The 17,906-nt window shown below is 37.5% G+C and overlaps 1 protein-coding gene and 1 pseudogene across 9 annotated transcripts in view; both read right to left on the bottom strand.

The window, feature by feature from the left end:
- AKT3 (AKT serine/threonine kinase 3) overlaps nt 1-17,906 on the bottom strand; it is a 357,879-nt gene that overhangs the window by 112,893 nt on the left and 227,080 nt on the right. For all 9 annotated transcript variants that reach the window (XM_032137424.2, XM_058430705.1, XM_058430708.1 and 6 more), the window contains 2 exons: nt 4,534-4,599; nt 3,109-3,177 (listed from right to left, as the gene is read on the bottom strand). In XM_032137424.2, coding sequence (XP_031993315.1) covers nt 3,109-3,177; nt 4,534-4,599 — 135 coding nt within the window. The remainder of the gene's footprint in view (nt 1-3,108; nt 3,178-4,533; nt 4,600-17,906) is intronic.
- LOC116457904 (fatty acid-binding protein, brain-like) lies at nt 12,678-14,162 on the bottom strand (annotated as a pseudogene).

Raw genomic sequence — 17,906 nt, forward strand, 5'->3', positions numbered from 1 at the left:
GCAGACTGTTTTATCTGTCTTATTGTTTCCCTTGGTCATCCATTCATCCAACCATTTATTTGTCTGGCCACTTTCAACTATTAGATAATACATATATGTGGCACAAAACACAAAAGATACAGAAAAATACATAAATGAAAAGTCTTCCTCCTATCTTATCCCCAGCCACTCAGTTTATTTTCCCAAAGACAAGCACTAACATCCAGTGCACAATTTCAGAGATACTCGATCCATAAACAAACATATATACACATGTTTACAGTCTAATTTTATTTTAACACAACAGAAGTATACTTTATACTCTGTCTGCACCTAGTTTTTTTAACATCTATAAATGCCCATATTGGGCTGTCTCATCCTTTTAGATGGATATAGAGATTCCACTGCATGAATGTAACTTTATTTAAGCAGACTCCTTACTGAATGCTCATTTAAAGTACCACAATGCTGCAATGAGTATACTTATCTATATATCATTCTGTGGTGCATCTGTATGTCTGTAGGACAAATTCTTAGAAATGAAATTGCTGAGTCCAAGTATAAGCACATTTTAAATTTTGATAGATACTGACATAAGAGGTTTCATCAGTTTCATTTCCACCTCCATAACTTAAATTATAATCTTTATGGAAATGGCTGCCAAAACTGCATCCACAGTTTTGACTCTTTATCCACTCTCCATCATAGTTCCACACACATATTACTTTAAAAGCTTAGGAAAAACTTTTTCAAAACCAAATTTATAAGGTTAACATATTCTTCATAATTGCACTGTATCTGCTAAGGCTCCCAAATTCCAACCAAAAATCACTTTTCATTGTACCTTTTTGTTTCTACCAAGATCTAATTAATTGGTCATTAAGATGTAACAATATGGCCAGGTGTGATGGCTCACATCTGTAATCCCAGCCCTGTGAAAGGCTGAGGTGGATGCATCACTTGAGGCCAACAGTTCAAGACCAGCCTAGGCAACATGGCAAAACCCATCTCTACAAAAAAATACAGAAATTAGCCAGGCATGGTGATGCATGCCTGTAGTCCCAGCTACACAGGAGGCTGTGATGGGAGGATCGCTTAAGCTTAGGAGGTGGAAGTTGCAGTGAGCAGAGATGGCACCACTACAATCCAGCCTGAATGACAGAGCCAGACCCCATCTCAAAAAAAAAGATGTACCAATCTTACAGTTTCACAACATCCATTTTCTTCGTATTTTCTCAGACATCTTACTTCAAGGGCCCAGTTCTGTATGCGTGGGTTATTATTATTTAATTATCTTGTCCTATCACCCACCAGTGATTCTGCCCATCCCATCCTCTCTGCTTGAAACACCTTCTTAAATCAGTTCCTTGGGTGAAATCTCATTAAGCCTACCCTAAGTGCTAGATCATCCATAAAGCATTTTCTTTTATGACTTTATTAGAACTATATCTTTCACTATGCATTCTAATTTGTAATACACTAAGGGAAGTTATATACTCCTTCACAGCAAGGATAATATCTTAACACATTTTCATAAACCCATACTGCCTAGGCACTCAAAATGTGTTTACCAAATTAATGAATTAAGTTTTGGGTTTTGATTTTTTTTTTTTTTTTTTTTTTTTTTTGGGGACAAGGTATTGCTCTGTCACCCAGGCTGAAGTGCAGTGGCATGACCATGGCTCACTGCAGCCTTGACCTCCCAGGCTCAAGTGATCCTCCCCGCTCAGCTCCTGAGTAGCTGGGAGTACAGGAGCTGGGTGTGCGCCACCATGTCCAGGTAATTTTTTTATTTTTTGTAGAGACAGGCTCCCACTATGTTGCCCAGGCTGGTCTCAAACTCCTGAGCTCAACACCTCAGCCTCCCCAAGTGCTGGAATTACAAGTCTGAGCCACCAAGCAAGCCCTGAATGAATGAAGTTTTGCAACAAACGAATTCCTGCAAATCAGATAATTCTACACGAAAAAAATTCCATAAAGGATATTTAATTATTTATTTTGGAAAATAAGAATATTTTAAGTTCATGAGACACAAGACCCTATTTAATAATTAAATTTATTTCAGAAAGCCCACAATAAAAATATTTCCAGTTAGCTTTTCCAGTAAATTTACTTTTCCCTCACATTGACTGTGATCAAAACCAAGGAAGAGAAAGGAGAAGGAATAAAGGAATGAGTGAAATGTGCTAATAAAAATGATTAAATTAATCTCCAAAACATTGTCAGTCTCTTAAATATAGTCATGGTAGGCCGGGCGTGTAATCCCAGCACTTTGGGAGGCTGAGGCAGACGGATCACGAGGTCAGGAGATCGAGACCATCCTGGTCAACATGGTGAAACCCCATCTCTACTAAAAATACAAAAATTAGCCGGGCATGGCGGTGCGCGCCTCTAGTCTCAGCTACTCGGGGGGCTGAGGCAGGAGAATCACTTGAACCCGGGAGGCAGAGGTGGTAGTAAGCTTAGATTGCACTGCTGCAACAGAGCGAAACTCCGTCTCAAAAAATATATATATATACATATATGCACACATACATATATATACACACACATATATACACATATATAATATACATATGTACACATATATACATACATATATACACATATATATACACACACATACATACACCCATATATATACACACACACACATATATATATACATAGTCACAGTACTCTACTATAAAGAAGAAGAGAAAACTCAGCCATAACGTGCCCATGAACTATTGTTCCACTGAGTTTAGAATGGGTAAAATAACTTTTCACAATGTTCACAGCCTACTTGAAAACAAACTTTGTGAAACATAATAAATCTTGTATTTCTGGTTTTCAAAATTTAATAACATGATTTCAAAAATCATACTTCTGTTAAAACTTTTTACATTTAAAAACACAGGAAAAAGAAGAATATGATTATGCCTTCCAACATATAAATGTAGTTATATAAAAACAATCATTACATCTCATCAGAAATAATTTCGCTCCCATCTGTTCAATAGTATTAAGAGCTACACAAATTCCTATCAAGAAATGGAGAACTGCTATATTGTAACTTGTATTTTAAGTAATGTTTTTAAAATAATGAAAATACTACCATGCAAATACTGGATTTACTTCTTGACTCACCTCGCCCCCATTAACATATTCCATCACAAAACACAAACGGTCTTTTGTCTGGAAGGAATATTTCAAGGACTTGAAATAAAAAAAAAGAAAAAATGTTATATTATAACCCTGTATTCTTATAATTATAATTGTACTAAAAATAGAACACTTAGAAATAGTAAGCATGAAAGATGAAAATAATTGTTATTGTTTCTTAAGAGTTTATTTACTACTTAAAAGTGCTTAAGAGTTTATGAGAAACATAAAACAAATGTTTAGTTCACCATAGATATTATTACAAGAAAAACTAAAATTAAAATTTCAAGTAAAAGTAAACTTAATTACAACAAGCACTTCCCAATCTAATTTGCCATTGATTTGAAGCTGCATTAGTACTCAAGGTTCTCATCCATGCAACCTCACAGCGTGGCCAAAAATTACACTAGTTGAAGTTCCTTAGGAATCTAGCTACAGTTGTTACACTCAGGTTTCTAATACAGTGACATCACTTTCTGCATATTGAGTGCATAACAGAACCCAACCCAACTGAGTTGGTTTATATAATTTTGTAGGTTATATATAGGTTATTAAAAAATACCAAAATGCTATCCTATTACACTAGACAATAAACACACCAAAAAAGGTAGCAAAGTAAGTCTAGGTATCTACTGACAGCTCTGAAAATGTCTATTTCAGATATTCCAAACAGTGTAAAGGGTTCCACTTTTGAAAGTCTAGCTATTATTTTTCATCTCAATATAGTTCATTGGAACCAGGAAAATACAGAAACTTTACCAATTATCCCTACATTACAAGGAATCTAAGAACAGAACTAAAAAATCCAGTTTCTTTCAAAACAACTAAGTTGTAGGCATATCATATAATCAGTTTATACTTTGTCTAGTGAAAAAACATAGCATGGCTTATCCCACCTCTAATGTATTTAGCATTCCCATACTTCTTAAAGTACTCTATCCCACAAAGAAGTCTCATTTCCATAAAATATATTCAATAAACATTTCTGCCTTCCATATTTGAAGAAATGCTTCTGATCATTAAAATATTTATCAGAAGCCAATAAAACAAACATAAAACCTTTACATTTAAGAAATTTTTTAAAATCTGCCATTTCCTCAATAGTCTCCTTAAAATGCCAGAGGTAATCTATTAATTCTACAGCTTGTTTTTGTTTTTAATGGCAAGAGATTCAAGGGAGAAAAAAAATTCTCAAAAAAGTAATAAATGCATAATGGGAGGAATTATCAACGCATACATACTGTAAAAATCCATATATTCTAATAAGTTATAAGAAATTTGACTTACGGTCTTTCCACAAAGAAAATGGGATATCTAAAACGAATAGTATTTTTCACAATTTAATTTCTAACACAAAATTCCTTAAATTTCAAATGTCATGATTATAACATCTGTCCTCTAGTCACTTACTGTTAAAAAGGGATGTCTAGTGTTCTTTAATACTCTGCTTTCAGTTAGAGTGTGTGCCACTTCATCCTACAAAAGAAAAAAAGCAAACCTTCAATATATGTTTTGAGCACTGATAATAATAATTTCACTATTTCTCTAAAATTGGTTAAGCCCAGAGATCGAAAAGGATTTTAAAACACAGTGGCATGCTTCCTTTACCACTCAGCATTCTCTCCACCAAAATACAAAAAACTCAAATTAATGATTTAATTCAGATGACTGTATAAGTTCATATAAATTCACTCATACTTAATCAACGTATATCAATAATGATATAAAAAATCAGCCAGAAAATTATCAGGGACACAGAAAATTAAATATTGAGCTTTTCTCCTTAAAAGGAATGATTTATCAACTAATATTTCAGCATGAGGTAATTAGTATCTCCATGTTTGTGATACATTTTATTCAGGGGGATGAAAGGATACATTTCACAATAAATATCAAAGAATTTAAAAGTCTCCTACTTTAAATAAATTAGTTATTAGAACACAGAATACACATGCAATATTTAGTTCTAAATTACACATTTTAGAAATAGAAAGGAACAGAGTATAAAAATATATACCTTTCTGCTTGTGGCTTTTTAATTTGCTTCTTATTTTTTAGAGACAAGTTCTTGCTCTGTTACCCAGGATGGAGTACAGTGGTACAGTCATAGCTCACTGTAACCTTGAACTCCTGGACTCAAGCATTCCTCCTGCCTCAGCCTCCTGAATAACTGGGATTATAGATGTGAGGCACCATGCCCAGCCTTATGTGCTTCCTTATTTATTTTTTTAGAGATAGGGTCTTGCTATGTTGCCCAGGCTGAGCTCAAACTCCTGAGGATAAAGGAATCCTCCTGCTTCAGACTCCCAAGTAGCAGAGACTAAAGGTTGTTTTTTTTCCTTTGGTTGGGGGCATGGGTGTTAGACATTTTTTTTATTTCAATAGGTTTTTGGGAACAGGTGGTGTTTGGTTACATGAATAAGTTCTTTAGTGGTGATTTGTGAGATTTTGGTGCACCCATCACCTGAGAAGCATACACTGTACCCAGTGTGTAGTCTTTTATCCCTCACCCTGCTCCCATCCTTTCCCCCAACTCCCCAAAGTCCACTGTATCCTTCTTATGCTTTTTTGTCCTCATAGCTTAGCTCCAGAGAGTACAGGTTTAATGTGCTTCTTTAAAAAAAAAAAAAAAAGCTCACAACTCTCCTACTGTAGGTGATCATTGAAAATGTAAGTATATTTCAAACCAAAAATAAGCTAAGAATGTTTTCCCAACTTTGGGCATAAATCTCATATTGATATCAAAAGCAAACTAGTGTTTTCTTCAACATATGGAGAACTGGAGGTAATGTTTCATATTTCAAAAGTAACACTATCTTAAAGAAGAAACGAAAGGAAGACAACTGCTGAAACTAACACAGCATCTCTGTTCTTCACTTCTGGCAAGATCTTAAAGCCCTTGCTGAATCAATTTCTTAACACTGTCAGAAAATCAAAATTAGATATAAGAAAGACATGAAAAGCAAAACATCAGGACACCGCATTATATTTGTTACCTTTATAAAAATATTTGACCTTAAACTCAAAAGATAATGATAACTAGATTAATCAAAGAAGCTAAGATCCCACAACCATTTGAAGGTCAGATCAGTTGTGTCTGAACAGAAAGTATAATTAACAACAAGTGAAGGAAAGTATAAACATGAAATCATCTCAGTCTTACTTGTTTTATAGGAGTCAGTTTTAAGTGCTCAATTTGAAAGCCACTGTCATATTGTACTACAGTTCCTAAGTTAATTAGAATAGCAAACATTGTAAAACAAAATAAATCAGAAGCAGAAATGACACCAGAACTTACTGATTTCCATATACACTGTGCCTAACATAATGGTAAGCATATAGCAGATACTTAATAAATGTCTATTGAACTGAATTGTGTATCACAGGAAAGAATTCCAAGATGTCAAGTGTGCAAGAGTTCATCCATCCATCCATCCATCCATCCATCCATCCATCCATCCACCCACCCACTGACTCCTTCAACACATGCAACAAGCATCTTCTGGGTATTCGTCTGCACATCAGAGACAGGACACTGAACAGATAGACAAAATTCTCTGCTCTCATGGAGCTTTAATTCTACTTACATGGTGATCAGTATTAATGGGAATTCTACTTACATGGTGATCAGTATTAACGGGAATTCTACTTACATGGTGATCAGTGTTAGTGGGAAAAACCAGAGAAGGGGATACTACAGTTAATGAGCATCACAGAGGGAATATGAAATACATAATTAAGCATTATACAAGTGGCTATTTTGTGATATACTGAACCAAGTCCATTCACTTAAAAAAAAACTGCTGATGTGCACTCACTAATTGCTAAGAACAGTGCTGGTATAAAGTAACTTAATAAAAAAGATAAGATCCCATTGCTCACGAAGTTCATAGGCTAGCGGAAAACACAAAGAAGTAAGTTATCCAACTTAAATAATTACTCCTTCTGATAAGTGATATTAAGGAAACAGTGGAGGTTATCCACTATTGTCAATTGGGCTGTAAGGGAAAACCAATGCCATTGGAAGAGTGTAAGTTGGCTACTGTGATGGTGTGGGACACAGAGAAAGTGATGGGGTGGGGGTGACATAATGTTTGTAAAAATCTACTCATGTTCTTCTAAGAAGGATCAATTAGGAAAGTGTTACAGTACCCCAAGAGAGAAGTGAGGATGGCTTGGACTACTATGGTGGCAGCAGGAACAAGAAAAAGGTGATAGTTCTGAGATATAAAGTTAACAGTGATAACATAAAAGTTACACGCCTCCAACATGAGAGTGAATCACAGACACTTTTATAGGCAGTTCAGAAAGAAATTCACAGAAGATAACATTTACCTGTTATGGTTTAAGATGTTAAGTGATCTGGGTCAATAAATTCGGAAAAGACTAAAGAAAAGTATGTATGAAATTTATTTGGAAATAGAAAAGATATTCTAGTTCTCTGAAAATTTTCAGTGGGGTATTACATTGTATTTTGTTAAATCAGGCTTATCACACATAATAGTCATTTTTCTAAATCAATTAGTAACTTTTATGAGGGAAGACTTTTCTACTCCCTAAATTTGTAATCTGACCACATCCAAGGAACCAAGTAAAAGACGTATAGGGGCAAAAACAAAAATGGTATTTGTTATGAGAATGGAACTGGAATGAACACCATGTACATAGAAAAATGTATTTTCTAACATATTTTACAGTTGATCAGATTAGAATTTCTTCCCATTAATGCATATTTAATGGTACTGTATTTCACATACTAATTAGTTTCTGCTATGAAGATAAGGTATGAGCAAGCTAAAAAGTAAACACAGATGCCAATAATTTTTAATTAGTTAAAAGCAACATGTCAAAACAAAAAGTTAAAAATAACAGTAGTAAAACAGTGACTAAAACAATGTGATGACTCTTAAAAAATCCATTTGTTAATCATAATTATAAAGAGTTCTAGAAATGCTTGGGTATACAATATATTTTTTTCATGGAAAAGCTTTGAAATACAAATTTACATATATTTATCTATGGTACAACAGTAAATAATGAACTTTTAAATCTAATTTCTTTCATAGAAAGAAGCATTAGGGGGAATGGGATTTTATTTCTTGAGGCAGAGGAATAGTCTTCCTTTTAATATTTTATTTTCCCAATCCTCTCCAATTTATCATTCACCCTCTACTACACATGATCTAAAGTTCTCATTTCATTTGACCCTCTCAATGTTTTGTGGTAGTTAGGTTATTTGAGGGAATGAGGTGTAGGAGAGGGCAAACAAGAGGAGAAAAAGAAAATTTCTACCCTTAATTATCAAGAACACAACGAGTGTTATCTCCTTTAATCCCTGCACCAACTGATCCCACATCTAAGTTCAATAGTAAAGGTCATTTCTACTGCACAAAACTGCCTCCCATCTTCAAACAACCTACTATCTACTTCACTAGGTACTCTGCTCACATTATTTTCTCCAAATTGACCACAAGTCTAGTTGAAATCAAAATACATTCTTTCTAAACCATTTCCTTCATCCACCCAGAGCTATAAATGAGACCTAGAGGAAGACATGAATCAGGTGGGGGAAACGGGAGGAAGAGGGTAGAGAAATGTTACTCTGGCACATTTTTTTTGATACATAACAGTTGTATACATTTTCAGGGTACATGTGTTGTTTTGACACATTCCATATGTGTAATGAGCAAATCAGAGTAATGGGGATATTCATCACCTCCAACCTTTAACTTTTCTTTATGCTAGAGACATTCAAATTCTTCTCTTCCAGCTATTTTAAAATACACAGTAGATGGTTGTTAATTATAGTCACCCTACTGAACTATCTAACACTAGGTCTTATTACAACTGTACTTCTATACCTATTAATCAACTTCATCTCCCCATCCCCCTACCATTCCCAGCCTCTAGGAACAACCAATCTACTGTCTATCTTGATGCAATCCCGTTTTTTAGCTCCCACATAAGAACAAAAGTGTGCAATATTTGTCTTTCTGTGCCTGGCTTATTTCATTTAACATAAGAAGTTCCATTTCCATCAATGTTGCTGCAAATGACATGATTTCATTCTTTTTACAGCTAAATAGTATTCCACTCTGTATGTATATCGCATTTATCCTTTCATTCATTGATGGGCACTTAGGTTGATTACATATTTTGGCTGTTGTGAATAGTGCTGCAATAAACCTAAGGGTGTAGATGTCTCCTCGATATGATGATTTCCTTTGTTTTGGATATATATATGGTACTTCTCTTTTTAGTTTTTGAGGAACTTTCATATGGTTTTCTATAGTGGCTATACTGATTTACATTCCCACCAATAGCATAGGAGAGTTTCCTTTAGCATCTGTGATTTTTTTGTTTTTTTGATAAAGTCATTGTAACTGGGGTGAGATGATGATATGGTTAGGTCCCCACCCAAGTCTCATCTTGAACTGTAATCCCCATAATCCCTACATGTCGAGGGAGAGACGTGCTGGGAGGTGACTGGATCGGGGGGCAGTGTCCCCCATGCTGTTCTTGTGATAGTGAGTAAATTCTCAGGAGATCTGATGGTTTTATAAGTGTCTGACAGTTCCTTCTTCACACAATCGCTCTTTCTTCGCCTGACACCACACAAGACATGCCTCTTCCCCCTTTGACCATGTCAGACTGTCTTCTGTTCCTTGATTTCTATTCCTTTTTTTGAAGATTTCTCACCTTGATGGAGAAGATGAAAGCACCATTGTTCTCTGTTAACTACAAACATTATTGCACCTTTCTCGAGTATTGTGTTTGATACTTTGTTCTTGATGCTCCTGTTCCAAATATTCTTTAGATGGAGGGCTACATGAACTCCTTTGACTTCCATCATGTTATAATCACTTTGGACTCCAGTCTTTCTTCTGCCTCTCTCATTCACAGTACTGGGACAAGTTCATCTCTACCCTCTTAAGTCTATATTTCACATCTAAAGATAAATTTACACAAACATATTGACTAACACCATTGGACTCTGCCTCCAATCTCAGTTGAATCTTCTGAGGCCTCTTTCATCCATCGCTACTTAGGTCAATCTTCAATTTCTCAGGATGGTTGTTTCAAATCTTTCCCAAGCCGTCTTCCTTGCCTGGTAGGTATACTTGAATGTACACACTAACCCTTACCTAGTCAAGCTACTAAGCTAAGACTAGAACCCAGGTTTGTGCTGACTTCTAAGTACAGGAGCTTTTCATTTATTTGTCTCTCTTTATCTCAACCTCACTTGTTCACACTTTCAAAATGCGATCTTACTTCCTACTCAGAAGAGAAGCCATAAACATAACATTTAACACATTTGGTCACACTCCTTCCTCCTGAAAACATGTTCTTCTTTTGGGTCCCAGGACATCCTAATCTCTTCATTTTCCTCCTCTTCAGTGATTGTCTTTCCTCAGTCTCATTTGCTGCTTCCTTTGCTCTGAAACCCTTATTCTGTAAGCATCTCCAGGACTCAGTCCTCAGAATTGTCTTCACTGGGTACATTCTTCCTTTGGTGAACTCATTCAGACTATGGCTCTAATACAGGATTTATGCTGACAGACTTCCAAATTTATACCTCAAATCTAGATTTCTTTCCTAAACTTAAGAAATGCCTATTTGGCATGGATGTATAATCAATGACATAAACTGGAGTATTTAACAAAAATAGCAAATTTGACATGTATAAAACCTAATTCCAAACCTCCCCTCGAAAAGTTTCTCCTGCAGTCAACTTCATTGTAGTGAGTGGCAACACCATGCTTTCAATTGCTTAGACCAAATATCTTAACAATGATCTCCAACTCCTTTATTTTCCCACTCATACTCTACATTCAATCTGTCAAGCAATCCTGTTGGTTCTTCATCAAAATACACCCAGGGTCTCATTATCATCACTACCTCCATTGCTACTACCCTAGTACAAGCCACTATCATCAATTATCTAGATTACTGCTGCAATTAGCAAACTATCTGCTTCCAATCCACAGTCTATTGTCAACACTGCAGCCAAAGTGATACTGAAAACTAGATTGTGTAACTACACGGCAGAAAAATTTCCAAAGGCTTCCCACTTCATTCACAGTAAAAGCCAATATCCTTACAAACAATCCTACACCATTCTTGTTCCATACCATGCCAGACTCCTAGCTATTCAAAGAATGTGTCAGAATGTGCTAAGTAAGCTCCCTCCTCAGGGCCTTCTCAATTGCTATTTCCCCTTGCTGGAACATTCTTCCTTCAAAATATCTAAAGGACTTGCTTCCTGATCTCCTTCAAATGCTTGCTGAAATTTCACCTTTCAGTGAGGCCTTCCATAATCATGCTATTTAAAACTGCATTAAGTCCCAAAAATCACTACCATCATTATTCCTTATTTCCCTACTCCACTTTTCTCTGTAGTATGGATTAGTTTCTTACATACTCTTTGGTTTATTTATTATGTGTATTATTTATTCTCTAATTCCTGACTTGAATACAATTTCCCAAAGGACAGAAGTTTGTCAGTTTTATTCATTCAAATGGTCCCAGTGCCTAGAGCAGTACCTAGCAAATAATTAGGTGTTCGACATATATTTAGTGAAATGAGTGAATGAACTAGTAAATAATGAATAACCTTGGTACATGCTGCTGAAGAATAGAAGCTACACAAACTGCATGAAATAACTCTAGAACATAAATCAATGAAATCATACTCCCAATAGAACAATGACAGTTGATGAAGGTACAGCAGATCAAACCATTATCTGCTTCCTACAATAAACCACAATCACTGATGCAATGTTTAATACAGAGGTTCAAAAGAATATGAAAGAAGAGAACAAAGTAACTGGCTGATCACGTTAAGAGATTTTGGTTAAGATCCACCAGTAAGAACTTAAGAGTCCAAGGAAAAAGAGATGCCAGTAATCAAGCAAATGCATTGGGTTATTTTAATGGACTTATGTGCAGAAAAAGGGTAACACATCAGGCCTGGGTTGCTCAAACTCTACACATTCCCAAAATGTCAATCTTCAGAATTGGCCCTTGGCCAACTCGGGAAATGAATTCTGAGCCTCTGAAATATTCTGCCTGGTCAGAGTATTTTTGTATGCTGGAGATCTTGGGCCACATGGTACCAGTTTGACTAGATAGTTTATGCAAACAACAGGATGCATGATTAATACTTCGTGCCTGATTTTGCTCTGAGAGGTTGGAATCTGAGCATCTCAGGGCAGTCATGCAGGTACTGCTTGCCTATGTGACTGACTTCCAATAAAAACCCTGGACACCAAGGCTCAGGTAAGCTTCTTTAGTTGACAACACTTCACAGCTGGGAGAATTAAGTGCCTCTGTGATGGTTAATTTTATGTGTCAACTTGACTGGATTAAGGAATACCTAGAGAACTGGTAAAGCATTACTAATAGCTGTGTCTGTGTTTCCAGAGAAGACTGGAATGTGAATTTGCTGAGTGAAGAATATTCACCCACAATGTGAGCAGACACCATCCAATCAACTAGGAGCCCAAAAAGGACCCAAAAAAGCAAAGAAAAGGCACTCTCCTGGAACTAGGACAGTCGTCTTCTCCTGTCCTTGGACATCAGAACTCTAGGCTCTCTGACATTTGGACTCCAGGATTTATACCAGAAACTCCCTAGTTTTCCACCAAAACCCAGGTTCCCGGCCCTTAGCCTCAGACTAAGAATTATACCATCAGCTTCCCAGGGAACTTGGACTGAGATACGTTACCAGCATCCCAAGGTCTCCAGCTTCCAGATGGCCTGTCTTGGGAATTTTCAGCCTCCATAATCACATGAGCCAATTTCCCAGAGAATCCTCTCTCGTATATGCATGTATCCGATTGTGTCTGTCTCTCTGGAGATCCTTGACTTCACTACATCATCCATGTGACTCCACTGGAAGAAGATGCCTTAAGGCTTGCACTTGGTTTCTCCAGGATTTTGCTCCATGTGGTTTTCCCTTTGCTGATTTTAATCTGTACCTTTTCACTATCATAAACAATAACCATGAGTCTTTTCTGAGTCTTGTGAGTCATGACTCACTGAGCCTGACAGTGGTCTTAGGGACAGCTGACACAGTTGGCATCATAAGTAGCACTTATTAAAGCATGCCAAAAACATTGTTTCGAAAAAGGAAGAATGACAGGGCAGACAATGACAAACTCTGATGCCTAAATGGGTATACAGTCACCAATGGCATGAGACGGCAGCTGTACTGTGCTAAGTTACTACATATAGAAGTTGTCAATGGAATTTAGAAATGACAGACCAAAATCTCAAGGACTTAGATCACTGGATACATAAAGAAATACAAAATGATGTGAAACAAGCTAAATACACAATCCACTAGTAACTTGTACTTTTTTCCCTACAGGTAAGATTTTTATTCCAATTTGATTTGCATTTCAGAGGAAATTATAAAATGTATCCACTTTTTTTAAGACAAAAATTTAATTATAAAATATGATAAACTTCCAGGTTAAAATTAGGCTAACTGCTTGGAATAACAAACTCTTAAATCACCATTTTCTATCTCCACACCAAGAATAACCACTTAATCAACCATACTGTAACAGCAGGATAGCACTGAGACTTGAGTAAAGAGGAAAACTAAAGAGCTCTTCCAGCCCTAGACCATGAACATTTTTATGCCTTCTTATAGTGAACGGCAACCACATCATCACCAAAAGTAAGTCATAACCATTTCACCATACTTAATTTCTCTTACAAAATATGTTTCTTTGTCATCCCATTTCTATATGTGAATGAGTTTGTCTCTATCCAGACTAACAACAAACTTGCAGTTTCTGTCATCTGTAGTGGTTTCATCAAACTCTTCTCCCAGATGGAAACTAACCTCTGTGTTCTTGAACATACTTTGAATCCTGATCACCACCTTTTGTCTCCTTCTTGACTGATAATCACTGTTGGTTTGTTCACATTTCCCACCTGCCTAGTGACAAAGCCCATGCCTAGAGCCTTCATGTACTCATCAAAGTTCTGTTGGTCAGCATCCAGGTATTACAGAAAGCCTCCTCCATCCTTGCCCTTTCCCCACTTTAGAGACAGAAGTGAGGAGCTTCTGGTCTTATTGCCACTGCAGTCTGTTCTTTTATTTATTTATTTTTTTTGAGAGGGAGTCTCGCTCTGTCTCCCAGGCTGGAGCACAGTGGCATGATCTCGGATCACTGCAATCTCTGCCTCCTGGGTTCCAGTGATTCTCCTGCCTCAGCCCCTCAAGTAGCTGGGATTATAGGCGCATGCCACCAAGCCAAGCTAATTTTTTGTATTTTTAGTAGAGACAGGGCTTCATCATGTTGGCCTGGCTGGTCTCAAACTCCTGGCCTTGAGTGGTCTGCCCGTCTTGGCCTGCCAATGTACTGGGATTACAAATGTGAGCCACTGCGCCTGGCCCAGTCTGCTGTATTTTAAAACGGCTAAAATGAAAGTAAAAGAGAGTGTTAAGGAAATCCTGATGCTCAAAAAGCTCGGATTTCAGTTAGCCTGAGCTATGGCTGTTAGCCTCCAGGATACAACCCAATGGAAAATTATGCTGAAAAAAACAGACAGTATTTCTACGGCCTTTGACCACCAGGAACATTGTCCAAATGGTGGGTGACAAAACTAAGATACTACTGGAAGCAGGGGTTATGTGTGAAGGAGTTTTCTCGCCTCGTGAACTGGTATTCATCAGGTTCCTGAAAAACATTTAAGAAAATAGATTGTGAGAGTGACTAACTTGGGAGCATTATCTTTGATTCTGAATGCTGCAGAATGAAGAAGTCTGCTTGGGGTTGATGCAGGAACTTTATTACTGAACAATCATAGATGGTTGTACATGATCCAAACACACAACAGATTGTTCCTAAAGGGACAGCTAGTCTGGTGGACTGGGTAAAAGCCACTGTAAAATTTGTTTACTCTGAAAAGGGAAATGGTCCTTCCCCTCTTTTAAATGCCAAGTGGCACTCCATAGATGACATAGCTGATAAGCTGTATATGCAAACCATGCTGGATTAACTTCATGGTCATCAGATGTTTGTTCATCCTTAATATGCCCTTTAAATCATGGTAAATACTGTGACTAAAAGGGCCCCTCTAGGCAGGCATCTGATATAACTGCTGTAAAATCTATCAATGGTCCAAGAAATGTGTCAGATTTGTTGTCTCAGCTTCTTAATATGGGTCTTACAGATGCTAAGAAAATAAGACTGAATCACAAGTGAATGGGTAAAGACAAAACAGTTAGTCAAGGAAGTCCCAAGCAGGATGAAGTTTTAAAGTTACTAAGAGATGGGATGAATAAAATGGACACTGATGTTAACACAAAGGTCTTAATGTTGCACTATCAGAAGTTAGGTTTACCAATGGGAGCTCCTCTTAGTCCCCCAACACTGAAGGGCCCTAAACAAACACACTCTATGTACCCTAATTTCAAGGAATGCACCAAGCTGGGAGGCAAAAATGACAACGAAGAACCTCAGTTCAAATCATCAGAGGTGATGGGCTACCAAATTAATCAGGATGAGGACTGACACAGAACCAGGGCTTTTTTTTTTAACTAATCTCCTAGTAGGGACTGAAGGCCATATGCACACCTGTATGTACAATAGAAGGTAAAAAAAGAAACCTTCCAGGGGTTCCTGACATAGAATTCAGTGCCTCTGATTCCAAAACCTATTGGTAAAATCCTAGCAGGGGCAATAACTAGAAAGACAGGATATGAGGATGAAATGGTTGATAGGATTAAATTAAAATTTGGATGAAAATTAGTATGTTTGAATGAGTCATGTAAAGTACTTGCATCCACATTACCTGAATATGTTTTGAGGAAGGATATTATGTCTGACCAGGGAAAACTTCAGCTACTATACTGCAGAAAGCTTGTTAGTTTCCCTTCAGTCAGAACATGCTAAATGAGAATCTATGCAACTTCCTCAACTCACATAGGTTGTTAATTTGAAACAGTATCGTGGTGGACCAAAAGAGATTTACCACATGAATTAATGACGTTTGACACTGGAGTGCTGTTACCAACAAATTCTCTGTGTCATGCGTGAAAAAGGTGAATGACTCATGAAAACTCACAACAGATAATCGAGACTTGAATAATGTAGTGTCATCTACAGCATCAGCAGTCTCTGACATGGTTTCAGAAGTTCTCAAAATACAACAATCTAAAAGAGACATACTCAGCCAGACATAGTGGCTCACATCTGTAATCCCAGCACTTTGGGAGGCCAAGGCAGGAGGATCACTTGAGTCCAGGAGTTCGAGACTAGCCTGGACAACACAGTGAGACGCTGTTTCAATTTAAAAGAGAGAGAGAGAGAGAGGGAGAGAGAGACAGACAGACATACTGATTGATCTTGAAAATACTTTTTTCTTGGTTCCAATCTCAGGAAAAAAACAACTGCACTTTGCCTTCTAGTGGGAATGATCTCAATTTACACTTACTGCACTGCTGCAGGTTTATCTGCATTCATCAGCTTACCATTATTTGTTTCAAAGGGATTTTGAGATTTTGACTTGATACAGGTCCAGAATACAATAATATACTACACTGATGACATTATGATGGTATCAGAAACCTAAGAACAAGCTAGGGCTGACTTGAAAATAGTGGTGGCTCACAGGAATACCACACAGGCTAGGGGATAAATCCAGCAAATACCCCAGGGTCTAACCAAACTGTGAAATTCTTATGAATAACCTGGGCAGGAACCACCCATAACATTCTACAGGCAACTAAAATTAAATTGCTCTTATTACACAACCATGAAAGTAAACAAGAAGCATTCACTGCACCTGGTTTGCTTGAGTTTTGCAGAAGAAAAATTCTGTATCTGGGGACTAGTGCTAAATCCAATCTGTAAAACTACCTGAAAGGACACATATGAATGGAAACCTAAACAACAGCAGGCTATTATCTAAGTTGCAGTGGCTCAATTAATGCCTTTGGGTCCTTACGATATACGCTCAGATATGATTTTAGAAGTATCTGCAACTCATACTTAAACAGACTGGAGCTTATGGAAAAAGCCCATGAATGCTGTCCAGCAGCAACCACTGGGACCATGGGCCAGATAAGAAAGTATAGAACACATCATTAGAGAGATGATTATTGGTTTGCTCCTGGGCATTAATTGAAACTGTCTTTATGACTAAAGGACATAACACAATCCTAAAACCTAAAGCCTAAAATACCCATGTCTTGGGTAAAGTCAGAGAAACACTCTAACGAGTACCAATAACAAAATGAAAACGGCTTAACAGGAATGTGCTGAGGAACGCAAGAAGACATTTACCATATTCAACAGAAGAAAACTTTTCTTTTTGAGACAGGGTCTCACTTTGTGTCACCCAGGCTGAATACACTGGGGGCAATCACAACTCACTGCGGCCTTGACATCCCAGGCTCAAGCAATCCCACATCTCAGCCACCTGAGCAGCTAGTATCACCGGGGCATGCCACCACACCTGAGCAGCTGGTATCACCGGGGCATGCCACCACACCTGAGCAGCTGGTATCACCGGGGCATGCCACCACACCTGAGCAGCTAGTATCACCGGGGCATGCCACCACACCTGGCTAATTGTTATTTTTTGTAGAGATGGGGGTCTCACTATGTTGCCCAGGCTGAGTCTGAGTCTGAACTTCTGGACTCATGTGATTCTCCTGCCTTGGCCTCCCGAAGTGTTGAGACTACAGCCATGAGTCATCACGCTTGGCCTCCTCTTTCCTTCCAGACCAACTTTGGAACCATCTGTGAAGCTACCAGATC

This window comes from Hylobates moloch, unplaced genomic scaffold, assembly GCF_009828535.3.
Source record: "Hylobates moloch isolate HMO894 unplaced genomic scaffold, HMol_V3 SCAFFOLD_18, whole genome shotgun sequence".
NCBI classification, from domain to species: Eukaryota; Metazoa; Chordata; class Mammalia; order Primates; family Hylobatidae; genus Hylobates; species Hylobates moloch.